Source organism: Cibotium barometz, chromosome 34, assembly GCF_041138505.1.
Source record: "Cibotium barometz isolate CiBa-2024 chromosome 34, ASM4113850v1, whole genome shotgun sequence".
NCBI lineage: Eukaryota > Viridiplantae > Streptophyta > Polypodiopsida > Cyatheales > Cibotiaceae > Cibotium > Cibotium barometz.
The window spans coordinates 14,819,401-14,833,097 of NC_141079.1; the positions used below are offsets into that span (position 1 = coordinate 14,819,401).

General features: G+C 40.6%; 1 protein-coding gene across 8 annotated transcripts in view; it reads right to left on the reverse strand.

Annotated features, from left to right (window-relative positions):
- Window positions 1–8,431, reverse strand: part of LOC147618736 (uncharacterized) — a 110,535-nt gene extending 102,104 nt beyond the window's left edge. For 6 of the 8 annotated variants that reach the window (XR_015261951.1, XR_015261952.1, XM_086773777.1 and 3 more), the window contains exons 1-5: window positions 8,084–8,428; window positions 7,299–7,752; window positions 7,067–7,158; window positions 6,480–6,644; window positions 5,942–6,323 (exon numbers count right to left, since the gene is read on the reverse strand). Coding sequence is in view for 6 of the 8 variants with exons in the window: in XM_086773777.1 (XP_086629903.1) it covers window positions 5,942–6,323; window positions 6,480–6,644; window positions 7,067–7,158; window positions 7,299–7,752; window positions 8,084–8,160 (1,170 nt within the window). In the remaining 2 variants the exon portion in view is untranslated. Of the gene's footprint in view, window positions 1–5,941; window positions 6,324–6,479; window positions 6,645–7,066; window positions 7,159–7,298; window positions 7,753–8,083 lie in introns of all 8 variants that reach the window. The other 2 variants (XM_086773778.1, XM_086773781.1) reach the window with 2 other exon arrangements.
- Window positions 8,432–13,697: the final 5,266 nt, after the last annotated feature.

The following is a 13,697-nucleotide window of genomic DNA, read 5'->3' on the forward strand; positions in this document are numbered from 1 at the left end:
TTCCGGCTGATGAGTACTCTCTCCTGTAGACATGATGCTGAAGTCGGTGGTCGTGCCGGAACGCAATCTAACCATCCAAGGATGCCCCCACGCTAGGATACGGTGTGTGTGGACAATCTGAATCTGATACCAATGTGATATGCAGCGGAAGTCTTTGTATTGGAAGATCCTGTCACACAAATGCTCACACCGTCTTCTGTATCCTGAGTTTCGTGAGTTTAGCAATCCATTTCAATACTTCAAACTTTAAAGAGATGAGAGAGAGAGAGATATGAGAACTGTACACCAGATTGGGTCCCGAATTACCCACTGAAGGGCCCCCTATCCCGATAACGAGATAGTATTTGCTTTATTTCTTTAGAGAGAACGACTTTGGACTATAGATAAGCCAAACGCAAGATCTCGGAGGATCGGAGAGTGGCTGATCTGTACACTGCTGTAGAAACACCTTGATGACCTGATCTCGAGCCTATGCACTCTTCCCAAGGGCATGAGGAAGGGCTGCACACCTGAGGCTGAGAGAAGAAGAAGGTGGACTGTTCTACACTATGTTAGAATGCTGAAAACACTTATGAATGCTGTGTTACCTTCACCAGATGACTTTTGCATGTATGGATGATGCACAGAAGGCTGGATACTGATGCAAACTACAGATTCACGGCTGGAAACTGCTGTAGACTGTTGATTATGGGCTGGAAACTGCTATGGACAGAAACGCAGGCCTGTAGGGGTGCCGATGGACTGAAACGCAGAGGTTCTGGGACTGCTGGACAAAAAACGCAGAGGTATTCTGCTGCTGGACTGAAACGCATGACGGTACTGCTGCAGAACAGAAAACGCAAGCTGGCTGATTGCTGGCGTTGAACTGAGGCCTGACAGTATGCTGAGTTAGAGACTGTAGTGGACTGAATCAGGGCTGCTTTGGTGCTGAAAACAGGCTGATTGGAGGCTGATAGCAGGCGCCTAGGGCTGACTGAAGCAAGGGTTCTCAAGGCTGGAGAAGCAAGCTTATGAGCTCCAAGGGCTGGATTAGTCTAGGGCTGAAGGCAAGAATGCTCCTAGGGCTGAGGAGAAGAGCTCTTAGCACAATGAAGACTGAATGAGAAAACAAGCTCTATGCAAGCCTATTTATACTAACTGGAGGTTGGCCATTTAATAAAGTTTATATTTATGCCCAATAATGCAAATAATGCTAAATAAATACTATTAAATATGGAAAAAATACCAGATAAATCCTAGTAAATTCCCTAAGGCTTCTGGGATGTTCTAAATGATGCACAGGCATATGCATGCATATTATGCAGGATGCAGAGTGCTTTCTGATGCAAACCCTAAGGCTTCTACTGACTCTACATGCATGAATGATTCTCTCCATGTGGGTTAAGGGACTTGACTGACTGACTGACCCGCTAAGGCTGAGGAATGACCTACGTAGCTCGTGCCTGCTGACTTATCCTGGACTAAGGATGTACAATGCGGTCACGGCGTACGACAATTATCATCCTATTGGGTTCTAAAACTGTACAACTGCTGCACTTCTGATGATGAGCCATCTTGTCACTATGCACTGAGTGCAGAGTGCATGTGACACTCGGACTTCACTACGATCGTCGGATCACCTTGCATGGTTACACGGACTCCGACTGGGCCGGTGATTTCGATTCCCGGCATTCTCATGGTGGTTATTTTTACTCCCTCAGATCTACCCCTTTCTCTTCGACTAGCAAGAAGCAGGATACCATTGCAAGTTGTTCCACACTGAAGCCGAATACCGGGCCCTCTATGATGCCACCACTAAGGCTATGTATCTTCGTCAGCTTCTACCATCTTCGTCGACAGTCAGAGTGCGATTACCCTTGTTGGCAATCCTATTTTTTCTAACCATACCAAGCATGTGGGTGTCCATTTTCATTTTACCAGGGAACAGGTTGAGCTTGGTACCATCAGACTCCAGTACATTCCTACGGCGGACAACCATGCAGACATCCTTACAAAGTCCGTCAACTGACCCATCCTCAAGCGTCTTCGCAAACGGATCGGCATTGGTCCTCCACCATCACCCACAGATTGAGAGGGGGATCTTCCTCTCCTTTTAGTTTTTTCATCATTGTTGTATCGGGAACATGAGTTAGTGAAAACCCCATGAGGGCATGGCTCATGTGAAAACCCATTGCATTGCATTTACCATCTTGCATTCCGTGTGCATAGCGTTTTGTTTTTTGTGTTTGGGACGCATGTGTGGATGAAAACCCAAAAATGGGCATTCATGCATGTGAAACCCTCTTGCATTGTGGCATTGATCCAGTACCGCCCAAACTCAAACGGTTCTACACCATCGACAAACCAACGCCCCATTCCTCTTCATGATCCTCTTTAAACTGTTTTTTTCATCTTCTCTCATGGTCCCCTTTTGGCCTGAGAGGGGGTGTGTCATCTTCAGGCAGTGCATCGTTTACCTGCTGCTGCTGCCGGAGTTGTCGCATCTTCTGGATGCGCATCCTCTCCTTCAGCGTTTTACATCAGCACATTATCACTGCTTACATCAGCGTTTACATCAGCAGATCAGCAGTACTTACATTCAGTGTTTTACATCAGCACATCATCACTGCTTGCATCAGCGTTTACATCAGCAGATCAGCAGTGCTTACATTAGCATATCAGCATTTTCTCCACAGCTCATGGGACAGCAGCCCCTCTCTGCTCCTTGACCTCGACATCGGGACAGGAAACCTCTCTGCTCATTTCTTCAGGACAACAGCCTACCATCTGCCTTGGATTGTGGCCTTCTCCACCCTCTGCATTATCACGGGACAGCAGCCCTCTCTGCTCCTTCGGAGTCTCACACTGAGCTCTTGTGCTGAATTTTATCACATATACACTCACTCATTGCATGCTGTGTTGATTTGCTCTGATCTCTCGTATATTTGGTCCTTTCGTCCTTTTGCCCTCACAGCCTCAACACCTGTCGCCTCTACGTATGTGGGTTGTCGAAGAGATCAGGGCTGAAACGGGAACCATTGACTGCAGTTGCTGAGATTCCTAAAGAATATCTTGTTCTTGTGGCTGTACTTGCTGATTTGCCTATGGAAATATGGCATTCCGCCTTCGAATGAACTCAAAAACAAGCTCTCAGAAGCCACAAACAATTGCCTGGCAGGTGGGAATCAGATTCACATAAGGTGCTAAGAAAGCGAGTGAAGGAAAAGCAGGTTTTAGAAATGGGAGAAGGAACCCGGCCAGTGCTGAAATTGGAAGGCTGCAATGGGCTTCAAAGACCATTTTACCCTTCAAAAGAAACCCACCTTTGAATATAGGGTTTCAAAGAAGTCTATCCAAGTAAATTTTGTTGAGTAATGGATTTTACATGAAACCAACGTACCTTGTAAGCCTGTCCAAGGTAAGGGTTGCAAATTTCAGCCATGAGAAGGGCTCATGGATGGAAGCAAAACGAAAAGCATGCACAACTGATACTTGCCTAGTTGCCCAAACCCTACAAATGTGGCTGCCCCATCCACAAATGATGGCTGCCCATGACTTCCCACAGCTGGCCTCTGTACGACCATCTCGCTAAACTTGTATAGCCATCTGTACAAGCTTCCGTGCAATGTAAAGCCATCCGTACAACTGTACAAACTGTACCAATGGTGCTTTGACGACCTGCTGCTTGTAGCTTCATGTTGTACCACCAAGGGTCCGCTTTTTAAAAAACAAATCGACCAACTATTTTTCCTCGTCACAATCTTCTCTCTGCCACCTGAATCTGGCTTCATGCAAATTAAATTCCTATAGGAGTTCCTGGAGATAATCTTGCAACGCGGGTAGAAAAACGACTGAGAAAACATTCTCCATGGCATCAAACGTTCCTCGAAATCTCTCTATCGAGAGGTCTGAGATCTAATACCTGTGCGAAATCCCCAACCTACAAGATCACCCTAGGGTCAGCTTTCTTACTAAGGAATGCTGGCATCTACCTTACCGCACCCTCAGCTCCACCCCCAAGCTTGAAGTCTAGACGCGTCTAGACATCACAAATGCAGTAAGCACTCACATCCCATAACAACAAGATATGCTCCTCAGGTGTCATTGCATAAAGTTTCTGCTAAGGCATAAGTCCACAACTAGATGCGCTCCCCCTTGAATTGAGCCTGATAATTGAGTTATATAGATCTCCTATAAACATGAAGCTATACTTAGCCATTGCCTCTAATAATCACCAGACCTCCATCCGAGCCTATGATGGTCTTTGTTTTAAAAAAACTAGAAAACTAAATGGTGTATAAAAATTAACACTGTTTTGTTTTGTATTTTTCACAAAAAAAGCCCATTTTGGGACATATGTGTTATTATGATTACTCAAATTGTACACTATTTAAAAAAGCAACAATTTCCATCTTATTTTTTAAAGAATCTTTGAAAATCTCCTTAGGGAAACTTCGAAGTTACCCAATACAATCATAAGCGTGTTTATCTATTTATAATAATATTTATAAGCCATCTTCTCCTTAAATATTATGGGAGAGATTTCTAGGGGTGATTGTTGCACATTTTGACAATTAGCATGGGTCCATTGAGTGGAATCCGATCTTTGGTGGGCATTACTACATCTAGAGGAAATGCTCTGTGCATTGGGACGAACATTGGTCGAATGTCCTAGAATGCCTCAACCTGACACACAGCATTTGAAGCTTCAAGGGAACACTCTACTCCTTGAAGAGAGAACTTTTGACATGATTAAACAATTCAATTTATTATGTGCAATCACTACAAGGTTACAGGGGCCCTAGCGAGCTGAAGCGGCTCCCCTATAAAGTGTCTGTAGGAATGTTGTATCCGATATGTTGCATAGCGACTTTCCTAGCAACACTTTTTTTGTCACTTAGCAACATTATTTAAGTGAATCCTTTATAATATAATATCTTTTAGTTAGTCACTTAGTGACTCAACTGTATCCGATATGTTGCATAGCGACTTTCTTAGCAACACTTTTTTTGTCACTTAGCAACATTATTTAAGTGAATCCTTTATAATATAATATCTTTTAGTTAGTCACTTAGTGACTCAACTTGTGTCGCTAAAGTGACTAACTAGATTCAATCATAAGTTATTTTCTTGCCGTGCCATGATGTAGCCCACGTTTCTCTCTCTCTCTCTTTCTCTCTCTCTCTCTCTCTCTCTCTCTATATATATATATATCTTACACTTAGACAATATATCCTCTCTCTCTCTCTCTCTCTCTCTCTCTCTCTCTCTCACACATAATCATCTCATTCTCTCATCACACTATCATCGGTCGTGTGCACGATATGACGTATGTATATGTCTATATTCATTGTGTGTAGTCAAGCGGCTCTCATAAAACGATTCCTCTTCATGGAGGTTGGCTTATCATTCTTATTAATTTCATGTATTTAATTGATTATAAGATCAATTTTTTTGTTAAAGTACATGTAAATCTTTACTTGATATATATGGGGGTGTGTTGGTGATAAATGATTGTGACAAGTTAACCACTGGACCTCCCCTTCACATGCCCCATCCGTGGCTACTCTTGCTTGCAGGAGGTTCAACTAATGGATCTATGACCTCCATACGGGTGGCATTCTTACTTCCCTTTTTGAAGGTAGTGGCATAGTGCAATCCTCCATGTGATGCTCTGCACAATTGCACTTGAAGCATAGGTTGCCAAGTCAGGCTTCAGTAACTGCCTTGGAAGATTCCGATTACACTTCTTAGGCATAGATGCCAGAGAGTCAACCTTGGCATCTGTACTTCTTTGTAGATAAAACCAATACAGACAAACAGCGTCACTGACATCTCAATTACACAAGACTTGAAAATTGGAAAACAAAATCAAAGAAAAGAAAGACAAACCCATCATAAAGGCACTGGTCCCAGAAGCCCCAAGCAACAAAGATGAACTTGGATGTAGCAGATATTTCACCTCAAGATGTGCAAAAGATGACAACTTTGAGCAGACTCCTTCCCTTGTCAAAGCTCCTTTAAGTGTTTTCTGAACCAGTTCAATCCAAAACACCCTTTCTCTTTCATCGAAATTCAAATCACCTTTGTGTAATGCTGCTCGTGAACCAAAGTGTTTCAAAAACTCACTCTTTAGACCAATGCTCAAGGTAAAGTGATATACTTGATCAATGGATGAGCACTCAGCAAGCGCATCCATCAAGTGACCTGTTTCCTCTACCAGATGTATCAAGAAGGCAGAACATGAGAGATTCCCAGGTCCCAGCTTCATGACTGATGCACAGATACTTAAAGCCAGCATAAATAATGTGACATCAAAATCTTGGGATGCTTCCCACGAGTCTCTGTTCATAGTTCAAACCAACCACAACACATTCAATGATTAACAGAACATGTTGTTCTATTCATTAGTACTCGACTTATTATAAGCAGCAATCTGTCTGTAAAGCAGTATTCTGAAAGCTCAAACAAGATAGCTAAAGCAATAAAACGCCCCGTACAAGATTGCTACAGCAGTAAAACGGGGATCTTTTTCCAGGCTGCTCATTAAATTGGTCACTGCAACTGGATGATGTTGATACCAAAGCCATGCTTCAGCAGCTGGATCTCTAGACAATAAATGCTGCCGTATAGATTGTTCCAATGGATTGCACAAACGCAACAAACTGCAAAAGCAAAATGTCCAAGTGGCATTCAAAACTTAACAGGGCTTGAGTGGCATTCAAAACTTAAAAGATAGGCCCTGCAGGGCCCCATAAATTTGAGTGTGCTTGCTAGTCCTTCTTTATTAATCGAACATTCTTGCCTCCTTTGTGATAAATATGCAGCAAACTGCAAAAGTTAAATGTCCGAATGGCATTCAAAACTTAACAGGGCCTTGAGTTGCATTCAAAACTTAAAAGATAGGCCCTGCAGGGCCCCATAAATTTGAGTGTGCTTGATAGTCTTTATTAATCTCTTTGATGTCCAAGGCCCATAAAGCTAACATCAAACTTTAGAGCTCTTAAACATTCTTGCCTCCTTTGTGATAAATATGCAGCCAACTGTCTAAAGAACTGTTTAGAGTGTTGAGCCAAAAATAGTAAACCTTTGTTGCATGACAGAGCTTGCAACTAAGTTTTTGCCTTCTCTTCTTCTAGAAATATCCAGGGCTGCCTGAATGAGAGCATGCACAGCAGCCTGCTGACCAAAAACCAGCCTTGTGAGCTATCATCAACATAAGAATAAAAACTTTAATGGCTTCCTGTCAAAGTACATAACTGAGGAAAGTAAAATCATACTATCCCGTCGAGTGGAAAGGAAAAAGGACTGGATGGCACCTGATAAGCTATTGATTTGATCCATGCATTGTGATCAATACCCAGCCATGCTTTTGTGAACCATGGTCCCTTCGTCAGAGATCTCTGTTTTTCTATAGCCACCTGAAACATTCTTGCTGTTTCATACAAGGCTTGCACCATGTCTCTGTCTGTTGTCATAGAATCAAAGGATGCATCCAGCATCTTTCTAGCTTTGTCCCATACATCTGTGTTTGTGTTTGTACTGGGCGTGCCATGGTATGTAACTCCTTCCTCAGAAGGAGCCGAGGATGCCAAAGCTTGCACTTGTTTGATTCTCCTTCTTGATGGCCACACTGTCTGTGAAATCGGTTGTAATGCATTTTGATGGTACTTCTTCAGCATCTTCCTCAATTGGAGACCCGAAAAATAGCAACCTAAAAGCGTTGAAGTTGATGCATCTACATCTCCTCCTCTTGCATGACTGGGCGAGATGCTGCATTCGAAGAGATCTGTCAACTGTATGAACGCTACATGTGGCTAATAGCAAGCATACGGCTTTCATAGAAGCCCGTGCACATGCATTATGATCCAATTGCATATGTTTCAGTAGCAAATTCGAATTTGGAGTTACGTTTTGTGCATATTCTTATGAGACGTCGCATGAATGAACTCACAACAGCCCACCCTGACCTTAAAACACAAGAGCTTTGAGACTTCATTATATCAAAAATAAGACTATACTATTGTTTTCAAATGCTGTGGCTGTCTAAAAGAAAATAAGCATGCCATCCTCAGTTCTGAAAGAGATGTCCATTCAAACATACCAGGAAGATCTCACACCACTGTTACTCGACACGGGGCTGGACAAACCAAAGGCACGCGCCGAACCAGCTGATGCCATCTTTGTATCCGTGAGAGTGACCACTCTGTATGATCATGACAAAATCCAAAACCTATACAAAATAATGAGTTTTCGGCATACGTTCAGGACCGAAAATGAATGCTATCCATATGTTTGGAGGCTGCCTGCTGCCATAAGCTTTGGGCTGTGGAATTTGGCGCAACCCAAATATATATTGTACGTACAAGACAAACGTAATCCCGAAGCTCCACAGCGCGCGCGCGCACAGACACAGAGAGAGACAGAGAGAGAGAGAGCGCAGAAAGAGAAGGGCAGCATCGGTTTTCTCTCCCTTCACCGGCTGTTGGCGGTGGCACCGCATGCTCCTCCCACGACATCGAATGCCACGAGTCGGTCTTCATCCCGGCTCTATCGGTATGATCGGTCACTGATGATCGGCCAAGTCGGACAACTCCAACTCCCCCTCCACCTGGACAAAAAGTAACTGTGGCCTTTTCACATAAAGCTCGTGCGGTCAAGGACATGACATAGAGAAGGTTGCATGGGGTGTTGTGCTAGCACTCCCCCTAGTAATGAACTTGTGGTTCCTTTCTACTTTAGGGAGGAGGTAAAAGAGGATAACGTGGGAGGAATAGATAAAGATAAAAATTTATGGGAAAACGAGAAGAAAGAGGAGAAAGGAAAAGAAGTAGTGAAGGAGGGTGGGAAAGATATGGTGGACGGGGGATGGGTTAAAGTAAAAGGAAAACCCAACCGTGAAATTGAGAGTAAAAGTTCTAGGTCTACTGGGAATCTAAGTCCTATTTATTATTCGAATCCGTTCAATCCACTGAATGATAGAGATAGCCATCCCTCGTCAAAGCAAAGTTTTAATCTATTAGCGAGAGAAACTAGGAAAGGATTTCAAATTGATTAGAGTGGTTTGAGGAATGATGAGGAAGTTGAGATGGTTCCGGAAACTGCTTTATCATGAAAAACTCTCTAGATTTTACGGGTTGCACGTGGAGCATTAAGGGCATCAAGGACAAAAAGAAGAATGCCTTATTTTGGGTATTAGTTAAATCTTGGGGCTTATCGGTTTTTGTTGTCGAGGAGCACAATCTTTTTGGGAGAACTCCTAGATTAGATAGATTTAGCGAATGGGAAACATTTTATGGCGGAGTTAATTTTGGGTTTAGTGGAGTTATGACTCTAGTAATAAGGAGAGACCTTAATCCCAACGTTATTGCCAATCACCTAGGGAAGGATCTTAGTGGTTGAGATCTTAGTAAATGGGGAGAGAATATGGGTTATTAATGTATATGGGGCCCACAATCATAAAGTTAGGAGCAATATGTGGAATTGGATTGCCAACTTAAATGCACAAGTTCCTTGTATTGTTCTTGGGGATTTCAACATGGTTGAAAAGGTGGGAGATGTGGTGGTAGCAATGTACTTATAGGGAAGGAAAAAGGGAAATGGGAAGAGCTTAGAAGGGGGGGGGGGGGGGGGTCTCAAGGATAGTTGGTATCTAGGTGACTGGAGAGACAAGTTGGGGCATACCTATTTTAGTCTCCAATATCTCTCTTCCTCCTCTAGAATTGATAGAGTCTTCTTTAGTAGCTAGCAGGCCTCGTGGGTGCCCTACACTCTGAGAGTCTTGGTTGATTGTAGTTCCACACTCTCTGATCACCTTCCTTTGAAGTGGAGCTGGACTATTAATAATGGGGCTGACATAGAACTTTCTCATTACCCAACAAGGAAACTGAGAGTGAATAACTTGCTCCTAAAGGACCCACTCTTTGTGGAGTATACAGAAGAAGCAACTAGAAAACTTAAAAGGAAAAAGGGGACAGATGGTTCCTAGAGGCTGTTTGCCAATGAAATGCAGGGGATTATCAGAGTTGTGGGTAAATTGAGGGCTAAGGAAAGGAGAGGAGAGAGAAGGAAGTGAGCTACCTTGTTAGAGGAACTTCTGATGAAGAGACAGACCTTAGGTTTGGATGTTACTGCTGATACAGCTTTGCATTTTAAGTGCTAGGCTAGAATTAAGGAGGAGGAGGATAGATGTTATAGAGAACATGAGAATTGGGCTAAATGGAATCTGTTCAATAACCAAAGAAAACCAAATAATAAGCTATTTAAACTCCCAAAGAAGAAGAGAGATAGTGAGATTATGGGAAGCATTCTGGATGAAGATGGGACCCCTTTGAATGGTATGACCACTCTTGCTATGAAATGGGTTAAATTTTTGGGGTCTACTCTTATTCGAAAGGAGGATTATTCTTTGAGGAGTTGCAACCGGACCTTTAATTTTCTTGAAGAGAATAATCAAAAGACTCATAAATTAAATCAAATATCAAAACAACTACTTGAATTAAATTGAAAATTAAAACATATAACAAAACATAAGACAAGAGAAAGAAATACATCACCATCAACACAAGGCAACACAAGACTGGGTGCATCTTCCCCCCCCAACGTGAGTGGCTTCTTCTTGCATGGGTATTTTTATATATTCCAAAAAGTAGGCTTTCAGCCAAAAGTAAAGTATACATCCATATTTGGACTTTGCCATTTAATTAGCCTTTGTCCTCAATTAACCTTTGTCCTCAAACCTTCTAAGGTTTGCACTATTTTTCTAATACAATAATCTAACTTGTGCACATATGCACATTACAAAATAAATCAACTAGTGCTCGTACGCACACTTTACAATAAATTGACGCGTGCACACACACACATCACACTGATGTCAAAATAATATCAAATGCCATAATACAGCTACAAAATATTGTGAGATCGGTCCACACGCCATGACTCAATCCACCATCCGTGTGACACCTAAATCGGTACCCTCGCACTGTGCAACACCTAAATCGGTACCCTTGCACACCTCATCACCTAAACTCATAAACATAAACCACGTCAGTAGTAACAATCAATTGACATCACATCAATCAATCCTAACGTGTTCATGATGAGAAATAGGCATCATAAAAAAAAATATACAAATTTAAATGACCATGATTATTATTCAAATAACATGGGTCATAACAGTCCCCCCTGTTGGGAATCAACTGTCCTCAGTTTTGCGCAATCAATGAGTGGATGGCTTCATGGCACAAGTGGAGGACAAGATCATCACATCAAACAATTTCTGAAAATAAAACCAAACAAATGAACGCATGTAAAAGGGATCTAAGTGTCCCATATCATAGAGGTACCTTCCACATACAAACACTCGCTGGTGAAAGATAGAAGACATAGATACGTCTGGGGTAGGTATGTAAAACCAATCTAATGTCCCATACCATAGATTAATTCCACACGACACTACCTTAAGAATAGAAGTTTGAGACGGAGTAGCTAATTCCCTCTGAAACTTTCATTCTGACATAACTTTTCTCTATCCTCAAAATTAGACTACAAGTCTTATTCCAAAAATGAATTAGGTCGAAATGGAAATTCTTATCAACTTAAGATTGAAAAATAATCACTTACATTACTGTCAATAACTTGATGAATTCTAGGGATTTGTTCTTGATCTTCATCCTGTAATTGTCTAACTAAATTCTCGGGATTTGTTTTTGATCTTAATCTTGATGAATTCTCGAGATTTGTTTTTTGATCTTAATCTTAATCTTGTAATTGTCTGACTAAATTTTAAAAATTATAATCTTTGAATAGGTTTATAATTCTTGAATTTTGTGAATCTTACTTGTAAACAATGAAATCTAAAGAGGATCTTGATCTTAAGCTTAATCTTAAACTTGAAATCAGAACTTGAATAATGATAGACATCTTGCACCTTAGTTGATAGCAAGAACTTGATATACTAGTAATGAATCTTGGCTTAGATTAAAAATACTTGAATAGACGAAAATTGAGAGATTAGTCTTTAATTAATCATAATTACAATTCTTGAATAAATCTTGTTCTTAAGGGGTTTAAATCTTGTGGTTGAATATATCTTTGACTTAGAGCAATTCTTGGTCTAGAAAGAATCTTATACTTGGATAAATCTTAAACTAGAACACTTGAAAATTTAGACAAAATCTTGTACTTGGATAGATCTTAAACTAGAACACTTGAAAATTTAGATAAAACTTTACTTGAATTGGTATAAACTTCGTAATTGTGATTGGTATACAACTTAAACTTGGTTTCTAGTCACTTGAAAGCTATTTCTTTACTTTTCTCATCATCACTAAATTCGATGGTGAAGCAATTGATAACTTGAATCAAAGACTGGAGAAACTTGATTGGTTCTTGAATCTTCAAATTGGTCTTAATCTTCTATGAAATGTCTAGCAATCATTTTTACTTGAATTGGGGCAACTAGATCTTGAAGATAACTTTTGCTAATCTTATCTTGATCTCTCTAGTTAGGTCACGGTATCTAAAATTCTTTTTAGGAGCTAAAGTTTTCTAACTAGGTCTAGAAACAAAGAATATTCAGAAAACAGATACAAAAGCAAACAAGAAATTGTATACAATAAATAAATTTTTTTACACATACCTCCACCTTTGGTTAATATGTCGAGTGCGTTAACCTCTTTCGGTGTCAAGCTGTTCCTGAATAGTACGATGGTGCGGACATTCACCCATTTCTTGACAATTAAAAGAATAAGAAAAATTTAAAACAAGAGAAAAGATAGGGTTTCTTATCTCATATGGAATGTCGAACTAGATGTGAATCCTGCCAAGTTAGCTCAATACACAAATGCATAATTTTTCAAGAAATAATCCATGTACTCTTTAAAATTAAAGCTTTATTAATTAGAGCTCAAAGAGTTTCTTAATTAAGCTTACTAATAAAAGCTTTGCTTAACATGATTTTTTTTCTACTAATTTAAATCCAACGCATAGTTAAACCCAAGCTTAATAAAGGCTCAAATGAAATGATTCAATCATCTTGAAATTCATGAAGTTCAGCGCACATTTGTTTAAAAAAAAAGAAGCTTTGGAGATAATTATAATTAGTGCATAATGATTTCAATATTTGCAACTTATATATATATATAAAGCTTTTATTTTTATGCTGGTTAATAAGCTTAATAAAGCTTTTATAAGATGTACAATTTCTTTTTCTCCCACAGCTATTCCGACAGCACAGCGCTTAAGAATAAAAAGAGAGATTTTTTTAAAATATAAATTAGTGCCTCCTGGATTTAGCCTAACCCGCCAAGATTAAAGGAAAGCTCATAAAGCTTTTAGTTAATTTAAGCTTTGTAATAATCAAAGCTTTAAGCGCAATTACCTAAATAGAAAATTCCTACGTCCCCCTGAATTCAGCGCAATCCTGAAAAATTTCTCCCCCTCGTGCGTTTGGCGTCGCCGGCCGAATGGAAGGAAAAAATTCAGCGCAAGAGAAAAAAAGTCTCAGCCTCCTGGATTTCAGACAGCCGGATGGAAATAAAAGCGCGAAGCGCGCTGCCGCCCTGATTTGATGGAGGGAGAGAGAGAGAAGGATTATATATATATATGTATATATTACTCCAGCGCAGCGTAGAGGAGGAGAAAGAAAATAAAAAAAATCAAAAGTAATTCTTGAACTCTTGAATAATTCTCAACCCTCTATTATAGAAACTGAG